The sequence below is a fragment of the Halyomorpha halys genome, unplaced genomic scaffold (genome assembly GCF_000696795.3).
Source record: "Halyomorpha halys isolate HHAL.00 unplaced genomic scaffold, Hhal_1.1 Scaffold39.1, whole genome shotgun sequence".
Classification (NCBI taxonomy): Eukaryota; Metazoa; Arthropoda; class Insecta; order Hemiptera; family Pentatomidae; genus Halyomorpha; species Halyomorpha halys.
The window spans coordinates 932,814-955,780 of NW_027109179.1; the positions used below are offsets into that span (position 1 = coordinate 932,814).

The 22,967-nt window shown below is 30.0% G+C and overlaps 1 protein-coding gene across 2 annotated transcripts in view; it reads left to right on the forward strand.

Annotated features, from left to right (window-relative positions):
- The window catches only part of Cad96Ca (tyrosine kinase receptor Cad96Ca), a 153,310-nt gene that overhangs the window by 70,539 nt on the left and 59,804 nt on the right, over window positions 1-22,967 (forward strand). For both annotated transcript variants that reach the window (XM_014431629.3, XM_067047342.1), the window contains one exon: window positions 21,403-21,647. In XM_014431629.3, coding sequence (XP_014287115.1) covers window positions 21,403-21,647 — 245 coding nt within the window. The remainder of the gene's footprint in view (window positions 1-21,402; window positions 21,648-22,967) is intronic.

A 22,967-nucleotide genomic window follows, 5' to 3' on the forward strand; every position in this document is an offset into this window, starting at 1 on the left:
CTTTCTATTGGGCTCGTCCTGAAAGCACCTGTGGCAAGTCTTATTCCAGTATGGTGAACGGAGTCTAAGAGTTGGAGACAGTTTGATTTAGCTGATGAATAAACCTGACAGCCGTAGTATATCTTGGATCTTACTATACTTGTGTAGACCATGAGCATCGACTTCCTATCAGCTCCCCAAGACGTTTGGCTTTTGTACTATGTTGTCTACATTCTTCCACAGACCCAGACATAAAAAATGATACAGACCCCACACATAAAGAAGAAAAATCCGGCTCGTGTACACTAGTATCATCTATGGTCAACCGATATTTTTGTTTAAAAGAAGTAATTTCCTAAAAATATTTCGAAAACGTTGTTAGTGAAATATTGTAATTTTAAGTTATTATAGGTTTTAGGTTATTTATGTAAAAGTGATATAGGAGAGCAATGCCAAGTATATATTTAAGTGCTTTACTGCCTAACCCTGGTGGAGAGTCACGTTTATATTTTGTGAGACCGCCACTTAATGAAAAAAGTCAACGCCCCAGGCCGGATTCGAAATGGCGCCACCCGCTAAACTCCGATTGATACCTGCGCCTATCCACCTGAGCTACGGACGGTCCTAGCCAAGTATATCTGTAGTTTTTCTGCATATTGTTATTGTGTTTATTTACTCTGCCAATCAATTATAATACAAGTGGTCCGATCAGATGTCAACATCTATCAGTCAATGGTAAAATAACGTCCAAATATAATAAATATAAACTGAAATATTTTTTGGTAATACTTCTCATTGGAAATTTGCTGTCCAAGGAATTTTCTGTCTGAAACTCTGGCTCCATTTCTTTTTAATACGAAACATAAATTTGAGCGTTAATTTAGAATACAACTGTAATAAAAACTCAAACCAACTGACATAACATTAATGTCATAATAATTGTATTCATTTTCTTTCTAAACGGGCATAAATCAAGATCCGGTATCGATTCAATAACCCCCTACGTGTGAAAGTAGAAGACAAAGACCACGGAAGTTGGGTAACACTGCCGTCATTGGAGCGGTTGCCACACCTGCTTTTTGTCAACGGCCCATTCATTCACGATCGACCACGAGCCAGATATCGATATGCGGGAAAGTATATCTTTTTTAATATCGATGAAAATGAGAGTTGGCTACCTCTAGACTGCGTTTTCTATCACTGAGGTAATGATCAATTGCAAAATTAAATTTAAAAAGTAGATAGTTGACCGTACATAAATAAGTAGGAAAGATGGCCAGGAGGTGTGGCCAGAAAAAGAAAAAGAAATAAAAAGAAAGTTATTTATTCGGGCCGACGTTTCGACCCAATTTTCAGGCCTTCATGATGACTATAAAACAAAACGAGATAACAATCATCATTCGTAGAAATATAATATTAAAAAGAAATAAGAAACTAACAAATTTGGTAATATACCTAACAATGAATTGAAAATTTAAAAAAAATAGTTGATTAATAACCATGGGATTAGACAGCAATATATTTATAACGATGAAAGATTACAAAGAGATGTTGTATTAACCCGTCTTAGGATAGGCCATACTCGAATCACCCACTCACCGAAGTCTCACTACTGCTGAAACGATCTCACCGTTAAGCACATTCTTAGTGAATGTATTGCTCATGAACCACACTGATTCTCTTCAGATTTACAGGAGATGACCCCTCGAAATATCAAAACATTTTCAGTTTTTAAAAATAATTAATATCTATGATCACACCTAGTCTAACTCTAATTCCAGCATGTATAAATGGATGCATAATTTAATATAGTAATTTACTCACTATGTCAATTATATTTGTACCTTTATAAAGTGTAAATTGTAATTGTTAATATGTAATTGTAATTGTAAATTTCTAAATTTCTCACTTTACTGTTGTAACTTTGTGAACATGTCACTTGTAATCTAATTTGTAAATCCAGTGTAAATGGCCATAGTGGTCGAAATACTTAAATAAGTTAAAAAAAAAACGATGAAATATAACATTATATAGGTAAGAAGATATGTTTAAGATAACATATGTAAGCAGTGTCTAAAAAACAAAAAACAAAAAAAAAATTGAATCAATATATTAAACAATATAAAAGAAAAATCAAATACATAATTAACAGTAATAAATATATAATACATAATGTAATAATGCCTCTTTCATATTTAATATGTTTATTCAAATCGTTTATTAGTTTTTTTAGAAACTTACATATCTTATCTTCTTACCTGTATAATATTATATTTCATCTTTCATATTTATCATTCTGCTCTCCATGTCCAATTTAATCCCATTATTAGTCAACTATTATTTTAAATTGATTGTTATGTATATTTCCAAATTCGTTAGTTTAATTTAATTTTATTAGTTTATTATTTCTTTTTAGTTTTATATTTCTACGAATGATGATTGTTATCTCGTTTTGTTTTATATTCATGATGAAGACCTAAAAATTAGGTCGAAACATCGGCATGAATAAATAATTTTTTGTGATTTGCTGACCGCACCCACCGACCATCTTCTTATATTTAAATTTTTACGGTCAACTATATATACATATATATTAAAAAAAAAAAATTCTAACGGAGCTCCATACCTTTAAAATAACCTACAACATTAAAAAAATACAGTAAATTTGCTAAAATATGAGCCTTAATAGAGCTATTTACGCTCAATAGTTCCCGAGATACAGTCTTTTAAAAAGCAAAATTTTATGACCAAAGAACGAAAAATCAGTTGTATTGTGTTCAATGATAAATTATGAAGATGGTCGTCAGGGGTGCGATCACTTTGTAGAGGATAAAATACAAAAGGTAAATTAAAGTAAAATTAAAATTATATAAATATAAGAGAAAACAAAATAATTTACAACTGAAAGAAAAGAATAAGTAAAATAGTGTAAATATAATATAGACAGTCATAAGAATATAAAAAAAAATACGCAAACTAATATGTTAAAAATGAAAAGTAGACTTAATAACACGTAAAACAGAAAAGTAGAAATGAGAAAATAAAATTTAATATACTAAAAAAAACGGAAATTAAAGAAGTAATTTAAGATTAGATAAAATTTGAGAAGGAATATGTACAATACAATTAATGATAATAATAAGTGAGTAAATAACCATTCTGAAAACCATATCTCAGGAATGATCAAAAGTACAGATGTCTATTAGCACTCACATTAGAGCTAATAGTATCAAGTAGTTTATATCCTTTATCTTTATAGAAGAAGTTTTCATAATATTTGCGAAAATAAATGCATCAAACGTTAATTTCTAGATGTTTGCGCAAAATTTTTGACTTATGAAAAAATTTATCTCAGTAACCATTATACGTACAGATATCTGCCAGCACTCAAATTAAAGGTAGATAAATGTACTATAAAGCAATTTGTAACGTTTATCCTCATTGTTAGTAGTTTTTATGATATTCATATGCAAATATAAAAAATACTATCCCTAGAAAGAAACGTGTTGTAAACTACTTTATATTACTTTAAGCTAACCTTCTTTTGAATGTTGGTATTCACATGTATATCTAATACTTCCTGATTTATTGTTTTTCATAAAAAAAAAAAATAAATAAATAAATTGTCGTAAGAACTAGTAATTAACATTTTGTGAATTTATTTTGTCAATTGTCATGAAAACTACTCCTTCGAGGATAAACGTCATTAACTACTTTATAGTTTATTAAACTAACTTTAATATGAGTGCTAATCGACACGTTCGATTATCCCTGAGATATGGATTTCTCTAAATAAGTTCACTTATTACTGATTTTCCTGTACCTTTTTTTTATAAAATTTTGCTTTTTAAAAAATTATATCTCAAGAACTATTCAACGTAAATACCTCTTTTAGTGCTCATATTTTAGCAATTTTTTTCTACTTTAAATAATGATCTATTATGACTTCTGACGTTCCTGGTTGAGCTCCGAATGAGTAATTAATATTATAAAGTTTTGTAACAGCTACCATTTTTAATTCCAACTATACTTGGTAGTCTCATCAATTTTGAATGGTGATTTTACATATTTTTCGTTAAAGTAGTCTAAAATTGGGGTCAAATAACTGATTTTTTTCTCCTTGTGGACTCTAATAATTAAATAATGTGTTTTCACAGTACATTAAATATACTATCTAGGATATCAGTGATATAAGTATAAGATAGAATTTTTTTTAATATTTTGCAAAGCCTGTAAAACACTACAATTATTTATGACTACTTTTCAAGCCCAGTATTTAGGTTTCACACAAAATAAATAATAAATTTGGCTCTTTACTAAGTTCTTGCTCTTAGCTAAGCCAGCTTGTGTGATACTATAAAACACAAAATAAATAATTAGGAAATTAAACACGGGCCTCCACTCTTTGACGAGATTCAAGGACGTGTTAACAGGATACGGTGCCTGCCCGAGGGAAGGACATTTGGGTCCTTGGAGATCTGCGGGCCTCGAACACGCCTCATCCACGGCTTCTATTATCCTTCACCTATTCCAATTCATTCTTGAACCCGAGTCTTCGAATTAATATGAGAAATTGAATTAGACTAAACTTTTAATAATTTAATATAATGTGCACTTTCATTGTAAATAAGTTATCAGAAAATGATTGAAATTTCATCTAATGAATGAAATGAAATTTAAAAATAAAAAATATATAAACCCAAAATACCCTTCCAATAAAAATATATTTTGTGAAATAGTATGGTTTTAGATGTTATTTAAAAATGTTCTGTCCACTGTATTTATATCTACCGTATCATGTTATATGGTGTGATATATTATATTACGTTCCCAATATTTCATACTCAAAATGGATTCCAAAAGTTTTTTTTCTATTTTAAATAAAATCTGAATTTGTGTTTAATAACTTATGCAAGATAGGTGACATTAAAAGAGATCTTGTCATGGCTCCACTCCAGCCAAGCACAAGAGAGAGAATGGCATAATTTCTTGCCAAGTCCAGCGAAGGAAAAAAATAAATATAATTTCCGCCAAAATGCAAATCGACTAGTGTAGGGTATCGTAAATGCTTTTTAACTAGTTTCTTTTCTACGAATCAATTATTTGTATATGAACAAAATTATTGCCACGGTTAGATGATTTCTTATTATTCTTAGAGTAGCTTTTGTTAATATTCTTACAACCATAGTGATTCGGATAAACACCGTTTTGTACATGTACTGAATTGTTTCCCTTTGTAAATTGTAGGGGATCATAAACATCTCATTGATAATGGGATTACAATTTCAAAGAAAGCAAAAACCACCTTATTATTAGTGTTTATTAAATTTAATAGTAGTCTTAATAATAAGTGGAGAAGATGGTTAGGGGGTAAGGAACATAGCTGATAAAATTATAAAACTATTAACTATAATTTAGAAGGCGGAGGGGTAAATGATGAGAAGGGAAAATTAAACATGTCGCCATTGCTAAAATCCTATTTTCAGATACTATTCAATCAATGTGTTAACGGAGAAAGGTTAAAAAGGGAACGGAATTCGTCGGACTAATGAAAGCTAAAGGACTGGAGAACTGGTGGACTCAGCGGTCCATTTGTAAGGGTTAAAAGATAAAGGGAACATCACTAGATATTTATCAAAGTGAGAAGTCACTAGGGGAAATGAAACTCCACTCTGTCTCAGTGGCTATCTACACATCTTCCTCGGAGTATTGGTTAAAGCCTCACCTACTGAAAGAAAGGATTCATTTACCAGCAGGAGTTTACAATTGAGGAAACAGGAGGTTAGAACCTTGAAGTGAATCAGGAGTGTTTGAGTCTCCATGTGATAGCTGGGTATCGGGTATCGATATTATGCTACAAAACATGTCAATGAAAAAATTTAAAATAAATTAAAACAACCTTTTGCACTAAATATGAGTGGATGAACTAGGAGTATGCGTTTTCCCTTGTCCTCTTTAAAAACACTTCATGAACAGAAATTGATTTTACTATAACATGAACATAGGATAATTTAATTGATTTTAGAATTTAGAATATAGTTTTTTTACTCAAGGGTCATATTCTGGTAAACGCACTTATAATTGTTACACAGTTGTTCATTATTAATATTTTTATTATTATACTTTTTAATAACAAGTAGAAAGGGTCAGTATATCCTCTCACTTGCCTTTTCTATCCAGTTAAGGTTGTGAAGCTCAGTACAAAAATGATATTATAGCGAAGATATTATTCCAATAATTTAAATCGTTCGATATTTCATTACTTCCCTATTTATGGTTTAAATGTAGGATATTTATTTTCTTTTAAAAATAAGTTTTCATTTCATTTGATTTTTGGATACTAGGTTTAAGCTTTAAACCTCAAATTTTGAGAGGAATCAATTTTGGTCTACATTGATGATTTTCATTTTAATATAACATTTCAATATTCAAAGAAATGAACTAAAGCAAAAATGATTGCTGTTTTGTTTTATAAGGAATTTAATTATTTTTGTTTTAAGTACAAATAGGTAAACCGTATCTTTTTTACACGGGTTCGATTACAATTTTTTGTTTGTGTTTTTTTAAGGAATTGAATTGCCTCTCAAATAATCAGTTATATATTAAAAAAAATATTATAATTCGTATCTATTCATCTTCATAAATGACCGAGAAAGGACTCTAAGAAACATTAATTAGGCGCCAATTCGCGGGAAAATGACTTAGGGCCCAAGTATGAATGAATTTGATTTTTGGAAAGATTGTTAAATATTTTTGATTCGTCGATTACAATGACTATCGGTTAGTAATACATATTAATATTATTAATTTATATTATCATATCATAATATAATAAGATTCTTAAACTTACTGATATTTCTTGTTAGATGTTATATATGAAGTCAATATTTAATAAAATTGACTAAAACAACTTAAGCAGTTATTTTCAAAAGTCGTAAGATAATTTGGATATTGTTACCGTGAGCCTGCATTGATCATTTTAAGTGAAACTTCTGTTCCCTCGAGTGGGAGAGATTATTTTGTCCATTATACGGACGTTTCTGTTTAGAAGGGTTAATATAAAAATAACACAAGAATGAATAATAATAATAAAAGTAATAAATAATAATAACATTATTTACAAATCATCACTTGGCCTCATAAATTCCTCACAGAGAGCTGAAGAGATTGGATTAACCATTCATTCTATTGTTTACCCACACAATAGTGTCATTCCTCGTCATTTCAACGCAGTTAGGAACCTTAAAATCTCAGATTTTCTTCAGAATTTGCACAGATTTTGTATAAGTATGAACTTTAGAAAATCTGAAATTTTTCGAGATATGTAAACTCGTTTTTGAATCCATGGCTTTTCAATCCTAATAAATTAGATAAAAAACAGAGAGCATTAGATTTTGTTATTGCTGGAGAAGCTTCTGTTATTTACTTAGTGATATGGGATTGGTGTAATTTTACTGTATGTTGCATGCTATTTAATATAATTTTCTACACTATTTAGGTTAAAATTAAAATGTCTTAAAACCCAATTTAAAATATTTATTTTAAGTTTCTCACAAAAAACATATTCTAAAATTATAAAACATTAAAATTTCTGTAATAATTATTATATGAATGAAGAGTTGAATTTATAGATTTGCCTAATGTAGGAACAAATCTAATTACAATCTTTTTTAGAAAATTTGAACCATTCATCGTCATTTCACCTCTCTAGAAATAATAACTGAAAAATAACTAATAATTCTGATGCACTATAATTTTCGGTCAAAGATAAAAATTAAATTCATTTATTAATTGCAACTTTTTTGTTTTTTTTTTAAATTATTTATTGATATATACGACTGTACATAAATACATCAAGTAAATTTGAGGAAATCATAATGGTATGGTACAACCATGTAGAGAAACTACCCAATGGTAGCTCTCTAAAAACATTTTTACAATATAAGATCTCGAGGGCATCTTCTTTTCAGACGCTTCGGGGGATTGTCCGGAATAAAAGAGGAAGCAAGATTAGAAACTAATACGTTCGAGTGGTTAGGGAGTTTATAATGGAAGGATTGATATCTGGTTCGGGCTAGATCGGTTACAAATGGAACATTGAGGTCTTTGTGGATGATTTTATTTGTGGCAAAGTAGGGAGCATTTAGGATTTTACGTAGGATTTTGGATTGTAAGGATTGGATACGAGAGGAAATCGAAGGTTTTGTGGATCCCAAAAGCATGACTCCGTTTGTCCTGATAGACGTTATTAAGGTCATATAGATCCGTCTTTTGTAATGAATTGGAAGTTTGGACCGTTTGTCTAGTAAGTGCTGTAATAGTCGAAATCGACGTGCAGTTTCCTATCTTTTCAGTCGTGTGTGAGGATTCCAGGTTAGTCGTTTGTCCAGATGTAGTCCAAGGTAGCGGATTTGTTCAACAGGGGTCAGGGCAACATTATTGAAGTATACTGTAGGGCAGTCAGTAGGTTTACGACGGAGGGTAAAGGTAATTTGATGGGATTTGTTGGAATTTATTTTAATCTTCCAATTACGACACCATTCTTCGAGGGCTATGATATGGGATTCAAGAGTTTTGGATGCAATTAAAGAATTGCAACTTAAACTAAATGTTGTAAATAATGAGAAAAATAGTTGAAATTAATGTTTTATTTAGTTTAAGCCGTTAGTGAGTTGAAAAAATTATTAATTTCTAGAATCCAAATTTTGGTACTACTTACAAAAACACTTCACTATCTGAACATTCTATGTCAAATAAATACGTTTTTGTACATTACCATCTCAGATTTTCTTCAAAATTTTCACAGGTGTATTGGACATCAATAGACAAGGACAAATCTTGAATTTTATTGAGATATGTCTACTCATATTAGAATTACACAGCTGTTTGATAAATGGACTAAAAACAGACAAGATTTGGATTTGGTGGTTCCCCAAGTTAGTTGGAGATATGAGACAATTTTCATTTTACAATATATTACATGTATTTTAGTTTAATTTAGTTATAATTTGCTACGCTATATAGGTTAAAATTAAAATTTCTCAAAACCTAATTTAAAATTTTAATTTTTTCTGAATAAAACGACATATTGTTAAATTTTAGTATTTACATTACTATAATAATTAATATGAATGAAGAGTTGAATTTATAGGAGTGGAGTTTTAATGTTTAATTTTGTTTAACATTGAAGCCATTTCCTTCCTTTATTTTGATCTGTGTTTTACATCAGCACAACCTATTATGAATAAATTGGAGAAGTTTAAGATATGTACTTTCTGAAAAAAAAATTTATTATTTTTAGAGAAATGTTAACGTATCTTAATCTATATAGTGTTGAATGACATGTGAAAGGGAAGATGCGTGGAATATATTGTAAAATGACACCTCCCCACATCTCCAACTGAATTAGGGTAGCTTCTGCAGTAATTCTGAAACTTGTCTGTTTTTTAATCCATTTATCAGGACTTACTATCGGTGTAATTCTAATACAAACAGACATATTTCAATAAAATATCATAGTTTTCCAAGTCTATTCCTATGCATCAGCTGTGGAATTTTCGAAGAAAATCTGAGATGGTAATGTACAAAAACCAGTGTTTTTTGTATGTATTATCAAAATTTGGATATATTACATTAATTTTTTTTCAACTCCTCGATCTCGCTTAGACTAAATAAAATATTAATTTAAACCATTTTTTAATTATTTACATCAATCAGTATGTAATAGGTATATATACTATGTATTATTATATTTGTAATTGTAATTATATATAAATAAAGAGGATTTGAAAATAAAAAAAATACAACAATCAGTTTAAGCCGCAATTAATAAATTAATTTAATATTTATCTTTGACAGAATGTTACTTGCTGCAGAATTATTAGTTATTTTTCAGCTATTGTAATTTTTTGAAGGAAACTATAACGTTGAATGGCTTAAATTTCTAAAGAAATGTAATACGATTTGTTCCAACAACACTGGGCAAATCAATCATCGAACTAGCGGGCATCTACGCATGTGCAGTAGCGTATTTTTGATCCAAATCTAGTCACATCTCTATTATAGAGGTATAAAAAAAAAAAAAAACCTGAAGAGCATAAATGTGATTTTACCAGGATTCAATTATTACCCTAACTGTTTGACGATTTTTGTTTTTGTTATTTTCTATTCTATACGGTAATAAAAACGACAAAATTCTACAAATGAGGTGGAATCGGAAATGTTTAAAAATGATTAGTAAATTAATAAAAAAAAAAAAAAAAATTTTACATGTTCCCTTTTACATATGGAAGCTATCGATACAGATGTGGTTCATTATGGAATATTTCATTTTTTCATCAATAGATGTATAAAATAAACTTTATTTTGATTATTTTTTATTCATTTATTATCATTATCTATCAATGCCATGGGATATTGAAACCCTTATAACCCACATTAAGCCTTTGATTTACTAACGTAATAAATTTAATTAATTATAATACCTGAAAATGGGAAAAAATAATAATGGAAAAACATTAGGTACGTTTAACTAATTTTTTAAGAAGCGTTGAGTGTTAATAACTATATACTAGGTGTTTGAGCAATGATTAGAAGGTGAGTTTGTATGCCATAAAAGAAATGTACAAAAATAAATACCTTCTAAAAAAAAAATTTTGCTATCGATTAGTTTATTTTGGCACCGACAGATGGTTGTCATCTGGTTGGACCGTGTTGGATGTACATGTTTAAATTAATAAAGTAATTTATAGAAATTCCATTGAAGTAGTTTTTACTATTAAAACTTATTTGTTATAAAAATGCAAAAAGTTGAATTCTCTGTGAAACAATCGTGAACAATCTTCGGGATTCAAAGTGTCTAGTGTGATTTGGATACAAGCGATCCCCTTTAAATTAATAAATATTAAAAATTAGAATTTTTCTTGATGAAATTGATTTTTGGCCCGCTAACTCAATCTGCAAAAATGCATCACAAGCACAGATTTAATGAATGATTTATGAAAACTACTTTGCTGTGTTATAATTTATGAGATAATTTCAAGACTACTTGTAATTCAAAAGCATTGTGAAATTGTGTCCTTTACAAAATTAGTTTGCACTATGCATGAAGTACATGACAAGGTTACAACATGGGAGAGGGTGGCTGTGGAGGGAGGGAGAGTGGGTATAAATATGTTAAGTAAACTTTATTTAGTTCTGGAGCTTTATTAACGTATGTATCATATTCTCATTTGTAGCCCCACTATTTATAATAGAGTTTACTATATATATTTTTTTATGAAGAAAATATTTGTAAAATTTATTTTTATTTATTTTTTTTGTTAGCTAATCCACAGCAACCGGGATGTTCGGCTATATGCATACTGACGTCCTATCTCCAATTCATTACTGACATTATTTTTTATATTACATGATACCAGCTGACATGATATCGATAATATAAAAAAAATTATACTAGAAGTTGATATTAATTGTTATTATAAAAAAAGTAAATTTGTATGCTATATTCGTTGTAAAATGTAATATATTCGTTTTATACTAGCTTCGGCTGTAGATAAGCTTGGCCTGTGCGTAAAATGAAGTTTGAAATTCTATTTGTACTAAATCTTTATTGTCAAAGATTAATAATTATAGTTTTTTTTTTAGAATTATCAAGGATTATTTGTATTGTTATTTTTATATAGTTTCCTAGACGTGTATTGCGAATACAGAGTGCTCTGCCATTTTTTAGATATTTTAATGATTATTGTGACAAAAAAGGAATCACTAATAGAGGATCCCACAGTAAAGATTCGAAACGATTAATCTGGATTATTCCGACTAAACAAGGAATAAGGGATCCCTATCAATCTTAGCAGAGCTAAGGGAGTGGTTTTTTCCCGCCTTGTAACAGGACATGATCTGCTCCAAAAACACCTCCATGGAAGAGGGGTCGCAGATTCACATGAGTGACATGGATGGGGACTATATTTTAACATGCATTGGTCTAAACCATATTAAACAAAATAGAAACCAACCCAAGGCAAAAGTAAACTTATATTGTGCTGCGAGATAAAAAAAATGGCTGAATAGTCTACATCCTGTGGCGTAGAAAAAACAAGGCTAGATACATGTAGTCATTTATATAAAATATATTTCTTACTTGCAGAAAAAGGATTCAGAAGAATATGGCGATTTTCGTTGAAAGGGTTTTGGTTCGAAAGCAGAGAAATCATCCCTCTTACAGGATACAAGTAAATTTTTGTAAAGCTGTGGAGATTTTCAGAACATAGTGGAATTCATTATTCTGGACTCACTGGAAATCCTACATCATCATTTGTATTTGACCTCGGTTGCGTATTGTCAACTGAATGAGTGGAAAAGGGAAAAAAAACGAAACAAATTTGTTCGATTAGTCTCAACTAATTCTCTCTCATCCTTTTTAATATTGTCTATTGGACTGATAAGTGTGCTGTGTAATAACATTCAACACAGTTGAATATCCGCTTCCAATCTTTTGCTCGTATTTCTTTATGTTTTTGCTATAAAAATCAATACTAAAACTTTTTTTCTCACGTTTTTTCTTTGCATAATGAACTATTGCACGACATCAAAAATTTAGCTGTTAAATAAAAATCATTTAATGATATGATGACAAGATACAGCTTAGAAAGTTACTGGTTATCTTCTTATAAATTAAGATATAAACGGGAAGTAAAGTCCAAACATATCGAGTATTCGAAAGTCTGACAGGTAGGTCAGTATACTTTTACATTTCGTCAAGTGTGTTTACCCCTTTTTTGTGCACTTTTTTTATTTTTACAGTATGCTGTATAACTGTCACAAATCGATAAAACATTCATCCTCCACTTCGCAGGTTTGGATACATTTGGTAGGCAAGCATTGAAATGCATGCAGATTTGTCCATAAGAACCCATTTCTTTTATACCTCTGTCTCTCAGTTGCATTTTACCGTTTATACAACAATTGGCCCTCTGGTAACTAGAGGTAATTTACATATTAGGTCGGTATTTTTATGGTATATTTGTTCAACGTAAACAGTAACGGCGAATCAAACTAATTACGCCGAAACCTATGTATATTAGGGGAATACCATAGGGTTATATTTGAAAAAAAGGAACTGTGCGCTGCGGTGTCCCTATAAATTTGGTGGAAGCTTATTAACACAGTAAGAGAATTTTATTAAAAAAGATTTAACTAGAAAAAGGGCTTGTGGGGTCATTAGAGACCCCCGCGATTTTACAAAGGTTAAGGGTTTAAAAAGACGCTTTGAACAAATCTGATAAGATTTTTCTCCAAAAATTAATTTTTTGATCTACTTTCCGGACAGCGACATTATTTTCTTAATTTTTAGACTTTTAAACTGATTTAATACAACGAAAAATATTATCTTCTTATTCTGTGCTTATGAAAAAATCTTTTAGAACATAACAACCATTAGAATACATGAAGAGCCAAAGCTAAATACTTTAATATGAAAAATGTCTACAATTATATAAATTGTATTTGTATAGAATATTTTTCGACCTAAAATTGTTTTGTGTACCCAAAATTGTGTCACCAAAAATGTTCCCTTGAAATCGATGATCCCACGTGCCTAACCTCTCCTTGTTCGTTCAAGTTAATGCCAAAGTATGTCCTTAAAAAGATCAGTTCTGGGAATTAGATGGGCCTTTTAAAGTATTCTTCACTTAATAATAATCAGCCTCGTTCCAGGTATAAGAATGGAACCGAGTTTCAGAGTATCCTTTATTCAGTATAAATTTACCAGAATTAATTATGTGGTGTATTTATTTTTGGTACTTATTATATTATAATGTAGGTGTTCTACGGATTCGTTTTTTTTTTTTTCAGTTTTGAAATGTAGCAGATATAATTACTTTCTGCACCATTGGGCATGCAATTATATTTTAAAAATAATTTTCGCTAATTGGGCAAAAAATAAATAAAAATAAAAATGGTATAGCTTCAATTTTTTCTTCCATATTAATTCATAAAACATATTTTTTTAACATTCTTAAAATAAGTAAATAATTGTAAATCAAACATTTTTATTATTAATATTTATTATCAAACTGCATTATTATAAAGAAAAAGTTTCTAAAATACGTTTTCCGTGTTCATTGTCAGACATTTTAATTACAAGTCTGTTCCAAAGACCAAATTTCAATGATAAAATGGTCAGACGCATACGCAGTACATGTTATGGAAGAGATAATTTTTAAAGGTAAAGATATTTGTTTTTGAGTAACTTTTTCATTTTTCTTCAGCTGATTGACATCTATGAATAATAAACATTTAATGTATAGTATTCTACTTATGTTAGGAATGAAAAACATTACGTTTAATGAATTAATATGAAAGAAAAATTAATACGATACTAAGTAAATAATACCATAGTAATACTTAGTAATGGAATAAACGAACGGTACAATATTTGTTTTTTCTTTTTGCGAAACCGCTTACTATATGTATGCAAAGTGTAGTTAACATTGAAATGGATCATCCCGATCCTGTAACAGCCTCATCCAATCTCCAAACACACCTCACCCGGATTGAGCAATGCTGCAACCAATGGCGGATAAAAGTCAATGAATCGAAATGCAACCAATATAATAATAATATAATATAATAATATTCCTCTACCCAGATCCGACACAGTGCGATACCCTGGATTCATCTTAGACAAAAGACTCACCTGGAACCAACATACTAGACTTAAAAGACAAGAACTCAACAGACAATTCAGCCAACTACATCGACTGCTCAGCAGGACCTCTCATCTCTCACTAGAAAACAAACTACTAATTTATAAGACTATAATACTCAGACCTATCTGGACCTACGGACTTGAACATTGGAGAACAGCTAAACCGTCGAACATCAAACGTATTCAATGCTTTCAATCCAAAATCCTTAGAACCATAGTTAATGCACTCTATTACGTTTCCAACAGAAAACTACACCATGACTCTCATATCCCTTTTGTCCTTGACATCATACCAACAAAATTCCATATGAACCTTTCCAACCATCCTAATACTTTGGTTCAAACCTTATCTAGTTCCACCCATCCCTACAGCCCACCTAGAAGGTTGAAACGGCAGTGGCCAAGAGAATTATTGTAAATAAAACGAACAATTGAAGTTCTGGCAATGTTCAGATTCTCCACTCAAGTTGATAATAATATAATAATAGATACATAATAGCGCACTTGCTCACCCTCCACTGACTCAAGACCAGTGATGCGGCGAGAGGGATGCGCTGGGTTCTTTTGAGCTCTGCTCTACCCCTCACACGTGGTGGATAGAGTGGGATCAGGGATCTTCAGGTCGATTGTGTAAATATTGTATATTAGAGTGTAGATGTGACTGGAGACTATATTATTTTATCGTTATGCTATTTTATTTATTTTTCATACGCATAGTTTGATTACGTTCATTTTGTTTATTCTTCTGTTTGTATATATTTTAAGTGATTTTTTTTTTCATTCATTTATTTATTTCATTTTATTTTAGTATGAATGAGATCATACTAAATGATTCATCATGATTATTACCCATCGCCCACAACTGTGTGGCAGATTGTAATATCTATCAATAAATAAAAAGTATTAAAAAAAACAAAAACATTGAATCCTGTCCTTACTATAGTATGAAAAATATAAAAAAATAAAATACAAAAATCAACAGTTCTTATAACAAGAGATACCCTATAAATTATTTATTTGTACTATATATAAATAATTCTCAACTATAAACTAGGAAAAAAATATATACAAAAATAAATAGTTATGGATATAACAAAATTTGTAAATGTAATAAATTAACTTGGTAATTGCATTTAAACAATCAGCTTCCATATACATACATATCTGTGTTTGTAACTGGCTTTATGAGGAACATGTATAACCAAAAATAAAACTGCATTTATCTAGAATAAATGAAATTATACAATTAAATATAAGGTTGGAGAAAAAACAACTAATTAATTAAAACAAGAGATAACAGTACGTAAAAAACGTACAGATGTCTTTTAATACTCAATTTGAAGATAGCCAAATGTACTATAAAGTAGTTTATCACGTTTATATTTGTAAGAGTAGTAATCATGCTAATTAATAAAATAAAGTTATTTCAAGTTGTCCGGAAAAAATTCTTAGTAATATGAAAATTCATATTCAACACTACTACCCCTTCTAAGACAAATGTTATAATTTATTTTATAGTATGTTAAACTAGTTTTTTTGAGTATGGGCAGACATCTGTAAGTTAAATGGTTCCTTCGATGTATAACGTAAGCTTTTTATGCAAACCTTAAAGTAATAGCTGTATAGAGTTTATACCACCATTTCATCTAATCTCTTATATGTATGAAACTTTTTTTTTTTATATAATTGTAAATAACAAAATTTTATAATAATTTTTTAAGAGAGTATGGCACTAAATTAATCACAATAAAATGGATCAAAACAAAAAAGATGTTCTATTGGAAAGTCGACGAAAGAATGTTAGGGGAAAAATAAAATATTAGGGAAACAATTCATTCTTTACATGGTACTATTGTGGACTCCTTACAAGTATTGATATATGTTATTATTGTGTAAAAGGCTACAATCTAGTTGCCTAATAATTGATCACTAAAATTATGTAACAACGATTTAATGTAATAACGATAATCCTCAACCATCGACAGCTAAGAAGAAATATAATTAATATCAATTTATGTGTTTTAACTATGAGTTTTTTTCCAATTAAATATTTACCTTTGCTTAAGAACAATATTTGATTTTTATGTTTAAAAAGTGAAAATATTTTACATAAATATGTTATAAAAGCATATAAACATTAAATATTCCAATTAAAAAAGCCTGAAAGTAAACAAAATTCGTAAACAATTTGTAAATTGATCAAAGATAGTTTTAGAAAATAAAAGATGTGTGTTGTAATTTTTATCTCTGAATTGATAAAATAAAATTATCTAATATTAAAAAAGATTATTTTCGTTAAAAAATAAGTTAAAAGGGAAATATGGACTAAGATATCTACCTTTAAGAAAAAAAGTATGTAAACATATTACATGTGTCTGCATTTTTTTTAATAAATATTTATATAATATTTTACGCTGAAATATTTATTAATATTTAAAATTAAATAGGAAATATGGATGAAAATATAGTGCATAACGCTATGATAAAATAAAATAAGAAACATTGTAGAAGTAGGATGATATTTAAAAAAAAAGTAAAATAAAATTGCCGTTAATAAATTAAATGCCGAATTAAAAAAATAAATCTTCTTATTCAGCATTATTAATTTTGTTTATTTGAAACAATTAAACAATTTTTTATTTTAATTATATTATTTCAAAATTTTTGAGACAAGGTAATTATTTATTAAATAAATCAAAAATTAGTATCCAATTCTGTCTCAACACTTTATTTCTCACTAGTCCAACGTTTCGGCCATTCTAGCCATCTTCAAGGACATCTTCAATACAAAACTCCTCCTCACATTAATTTACAATTTCTATTGCAGGCTATTCTGCCCAGGTCATTTTCTTTATTCTAAGTTCAAAACCTATTTATTTATAATTTAAAAACATTAACATTTATTTTTCTCTATAAAATTATCGACAATATAAAATACACCACCATATAACAATATGTGTTATATTGTATGTTATAATTTTCATTAAAAGAATTAAATAAACTGGCGGTTTTTTCTTGTAAAGACGTCTGTTGGACTAGTTGATTGCATAATATTTTCAAGCTCATTTTCACATTGTTGTGAAATGATGGATACTTTTTCAATATGTCTCGAACAAAGCTGCAATTTAAAAGGTTTTAAATTTAAGATAAAACTAGGCCTAATTCTGAGATCTCGGGTACTCCAGCATGTTCTTCTGAAAAGAGTCTTCTTTATTTTTGATGTTATGCTCTCCAGAAATTGTAACGCGTCGTACATCGATCATTTCTTCTCTTGGGTAAACCTGTCAAAGATAAATAACCCTATTGCCATCTACAGGAGAACCAGCTTTTAGATTGTTTAAAAAATAAGTGGATATCTTTTGCTACTCCAGTTCACCTAGGTAGATTCATTTCAACTATTATTTAATCATACAAAAAGGAATAATTGGTCCACTGCCAAAATTTTGATCGCTATAATAATTTGGTTTAAAGTGTTCTCAGGTTTCAGTAGTTTTGTTTGATCATGTTGAGCATGATTTGCATTTTGTTTTACTTTAATTAAGGAACGAAAAAGGTAATTAGAAATACTTTTTTAAAAATTGATTAATTGATATCTACCACTGTATTTACATAAAAATGCATCGAGTAAATTTGATGTTAGTTTATATTGGACTGATACGGGCATGTAGAGAAACTTCATTTTGGTTGTAATCTAATAATTTTCAACATTAGAAGGCCTCGAGACCACATTCTTCTCAGGCGCTCCAGAGGATTGTCAGGGATAGAAGAGGAAGCAAGGTGTGAAACTTGCGGATTTGGGTTGAGAGTTTATAATGGTAATTAAGGTAAATGATTTCATTTGTAAAAAAAGTAAGGAACATGAAGGATTTTACGAAGGATTTTGGATTGTAAGGACTAGATTCGAGAGGAAATCGAAGGTTTTGTGGAGCCCAAAAGCATGCCTCCGTTTGTCCTGATAGACGTTATTAAAGTCATATAGATCCGTCTTTTGTTATGGATTGGAAGTTAAGACCGTTTGTCTAGTACGTGCTGTAATAGTCGAAATCGACGAGCAGTTTCCTGTCTTTTCAGTCTTGTATGAGGAGTCCATGTCAGTCGTTTGCCTAGATGTAGTCCTAGGCAATGGATCTGTTTGACTGGAATAAGTGGGGTTTTATTATAGGATACTGTGGGGCAGATCATGGGCTTACGACGGAAGGTAAATGTGATTTGGTGTGATTTATTTTAATGCTTCAGTTTTGGCTACATGCATCATTGTTCACTGACAATAAACATGTGTCTTTGGCATACGTTGTGAGGGTAGTGTTAGGATGGGTCGGGATGTCACCTCCATGATTAATCTTAAATAATAAAATACGAATACTACTAAAGTTATTCTGAATAATTAATTAATCTTTTTGACTACTTTGTATTATAATCGAAAACATTAAGAAGAAGGGACTTTTTAAATTTATTAAATTATGAAGCTGTTTCCTTCTCGAAATGAAACTTTCATCACAAACAATTTGACCTAGCGAAACGTTTATAGCTGCGGTTTTTGACGGAAAACACCGTTCGTTTCCTTGACATTTAAATATGAAGCGTTTGTGGCTAACCATTCATTTTGATTAGGACAAAAGCCATCTGAGTTTAGAAAGTATAGGTGACATTGTTCTTATAGCATTTTTTTCATCACAATCGTTACGTTTTTTTCTTTTCTTTTATTGTTTTATTTTTAAATATAAAAGAGTGATTTTCCTTTATTACCATAATACCTCATTAAGATATACCCTTAATGACCTCATTTCTGGGAAATATTAATTACCTTATATATTTCGAGTCTAATCAAAACTTTTTTTTTTCCTTGTTTTTTTTTCTTGCCCTCCATAAAACGGTTGCGCTATATTATATATATTATATAAACTCCCTTTAGCAATTCAAGAGCTACCTGTAAAATATTTATATAATATCATTATTTTTAATTTTTTAGGAATCAAACCTGAATACTTCTTACTTTATTTATTTCTATATTTCGGTATATAATGTATTTAAATAATCTTATCTATCTTAATTATTTGATGTCTTATATATTGTTCATTTTAATGAATATATATATTAGTTTTCTTTAATAATTATATTTATTTGAAAGGGCGTAACTTAAACCCACTCCTATTTTTTATTATCTATTTTGGCCCACATAATAAATTTATTGTTAAATATTTATTTCGTTTATCATATCAACATAACATTGACCACTTTTATATCTGATATGAAGTGTACAGAATTATATTTACAAGTTTGAAAGTTTGAAAGTTAAATAATGAAGTTTACAACTGATATGCCTTAATACTTTTCAGACCTAAGGAAAAACATATTAACTTTTACAAAAGAAATAAGTTAACATTTTTTCAGTTTTCGCAACTGGAAGGACAAGCCAGGCTAGACGTTCATCACCAGCAGAAGTCAGATTAGATTAGAAAGAAGCCTTTTTAGATGATCAAACTATCCAACAAAAAGGATCCAGTTTGAGGTCAAGGAAAAAAAAATAGTTTTTACTATTAATTTATGACCAATGTTTCTTTGGCAAACTATTTAGTATTACACTAACACTGTGACTCTTCATCGGGAGTGTTCTGATTGGTGGAGGTGCCACCTCTGCCAATCACAACACCCTGGATGAAGACTTGGGGTGTATGCATAAATCATTTATCATTAAAGAAGAGTTGAAACTATTTTTATTTATTTATTTTTTTTTTGACCGGACCATCTTTTAGTAATCATAGATCCTACTAAGGTAATACGTTGAATATATACACACATATTATTTTATTGTAAACTCACTAACCTGGTGCATGTCACTTAAAACATAAGTACTGATTGATATTGATGATTAAACATAAGTTTTGGAGACCAGGACTTATCAAAGGAGGATATTCTATGTAGAAAACATAATATGGAAATGTATTTGTATTTCGTGAAAAATTACGATTTACCAAAATACATGTGCTTGAGGTCCCTCGAGTCCAAAAAAAAACCAAGAGTCACAAAATGGTAGTCCGTGAACAGTCTAGTTCAAGAATGAAATGATGTACGAAACTAAAATTTAATATTTCATTGAGGTATATGCCTGGCATGTGACAGCAACATTATCCTTCAAATCGACTAATGGCTAGTTCCATCTTATGGAATAGATTAATTCGACATTAATTTGATTTTCCCAATAACTACTCTTATGGTATTGATTAAGCTCAGTATATATCAATATAATATTGGGTGCCTTTGATATCCTGATGAAATACTTTGCCAGGGCTTAAATGAAAACATACCAACCTCTTCCCCAGTATAAAAAAGAAAAAAAAAACTTGATCCAGATTCGATTTTGATAATAGACGAAGAACTATAAAATGAAAAACCCAAAGGAGCCAAAATGATGCTGAAAATAAAATAATAAAAGAAAATATACTGTGAAAATATAGATGAAAAATTATGTTGCTTAAATATAAAAAATCTCACCCATAATTTTATAGAAAAACAAAAAAAAAAATTTAATTTACTAATATTATGCAATGAATATAAAACAAAACACTTGATATTTGATACGGTAAAAAATGAAATCACTCACATAAGACGAAAGAATAAAAGCTCTTCGACATGGGCATAGAGAATACAAATAGGTAAATCTCTGGATCTTTTGAAAATATATGGTTATGATTACATTGTCTTCTTGTTTCTAGGTATCGGTGACGACCTACCACCTCCAGTGCTAACTATCGTAAGGAAGTGGGAGATCCCGGACTCTGAACAGATCGGCTCGGTGGTGACGAGGGTGCAGGCCAGGCAGGATGGTGAAGCCCGCCTCCAGTTCGGCCTGGAGAAGGACGGCTGGAACCCTTCTGGGCCCCCGGACACGAAGCCTCTACCCTTCAGGATAGATCCTGATACTGGTGTCGTCTACACCAACCAATCATTAGCTGGGAGGGTAAGTTTTTAGTCAGTCATGTAATTCAGTAAGTCGTTCTAATAACACAACCTTAACTCTGGGTTTTTATTTACATTTTGAGACTTGTTTCTTCAAATACATGTTTTGTCCTAAACGGACATTTCAAACAAACGAACGTCTCTCATAAGTAGAAGCATTACTAAGCGTGAAACATATTGTTAACTATTTTTAACTTTTGCTTACCAGACCTTAAGCGGGCAATATGTGACAAAAAAAACGTGATTTGGTTAAAAGCAATTTATTATAATTTTATTTCGCAGATCGTCAGACGAGTTTTTTCAGTGTTTTTGTGTAAACACTTCTCCTCTGCCAGGGTTTTTATTCTATTTTTTAAATTATTTTTTCTGTTTTGAACATTTAAAATCAGAAAAAATAATTTTACAGCGAGCAGAACTATTATTTAGTAAAAATACATTTTTGTAAACAGGAGTACTAAAAATTGACAAGTTGGTGTATTTTTGTAGTGAGTTTTTTGTCGAGAAAAAAAGTCGAGCTAAAAGACTGTAACATAACATATAAAGGACAGACTTTATTTTTTATCTTTGATTTTAGTCTATCATATAAATATTATAGCCTATTACATAAAGTACGAAGCTAGAAAATTATTCTGTATCATATAATGAACGGAGCTAGAATATAGTCTATCATACAAATGACGGAGTCCAAAGATTGTAGCCTATCATATAAATGATGGAGCTGGAAGATTATAGTCTATAATATAAAGGACGGAGTAGTTTAATACATCCAAAATACCAATTAAAAATACGCACAATTTTTGTGCAATTGGAGGATAAAAATAAATCCCATCAAATCACATTTACTCTTCGTCGTAAACCTGCCGACTGCCCTACAGTATACTTTAATAATTTGGCTCTTACCCCTGTAGAACAGATTCGTTATCTTGGACTACATCTTGACAAACGACTGACATGGACTCCTCACACAAGACTGAAAAGACAGAAAACTGCACGCAGATTCCGACTATTACAGCACTTACTAGACAGTCTAAACTTCCAACTCATTACAAAAGACTGATGATCTACATGACAATAATAAGGCCCATCTGGACATACGGAGTTGAGCTTTAAGGCTCCACTAAACCTTCGAATTCCTCTCGTATCCAATCTTTACAATCCTAAATCCTTCATAAAATCCTCAATGCTCCTTATTTTGTTACTAATAAAACCATCCATAAAGACCTAAACGTTCCTTATGTAACCGATCTAGCCCGAACCCGATATTATTCCTTCCATAATAAACTCCCTAACCACCCAAACCCACTAGTTTCTAACCTTGCTT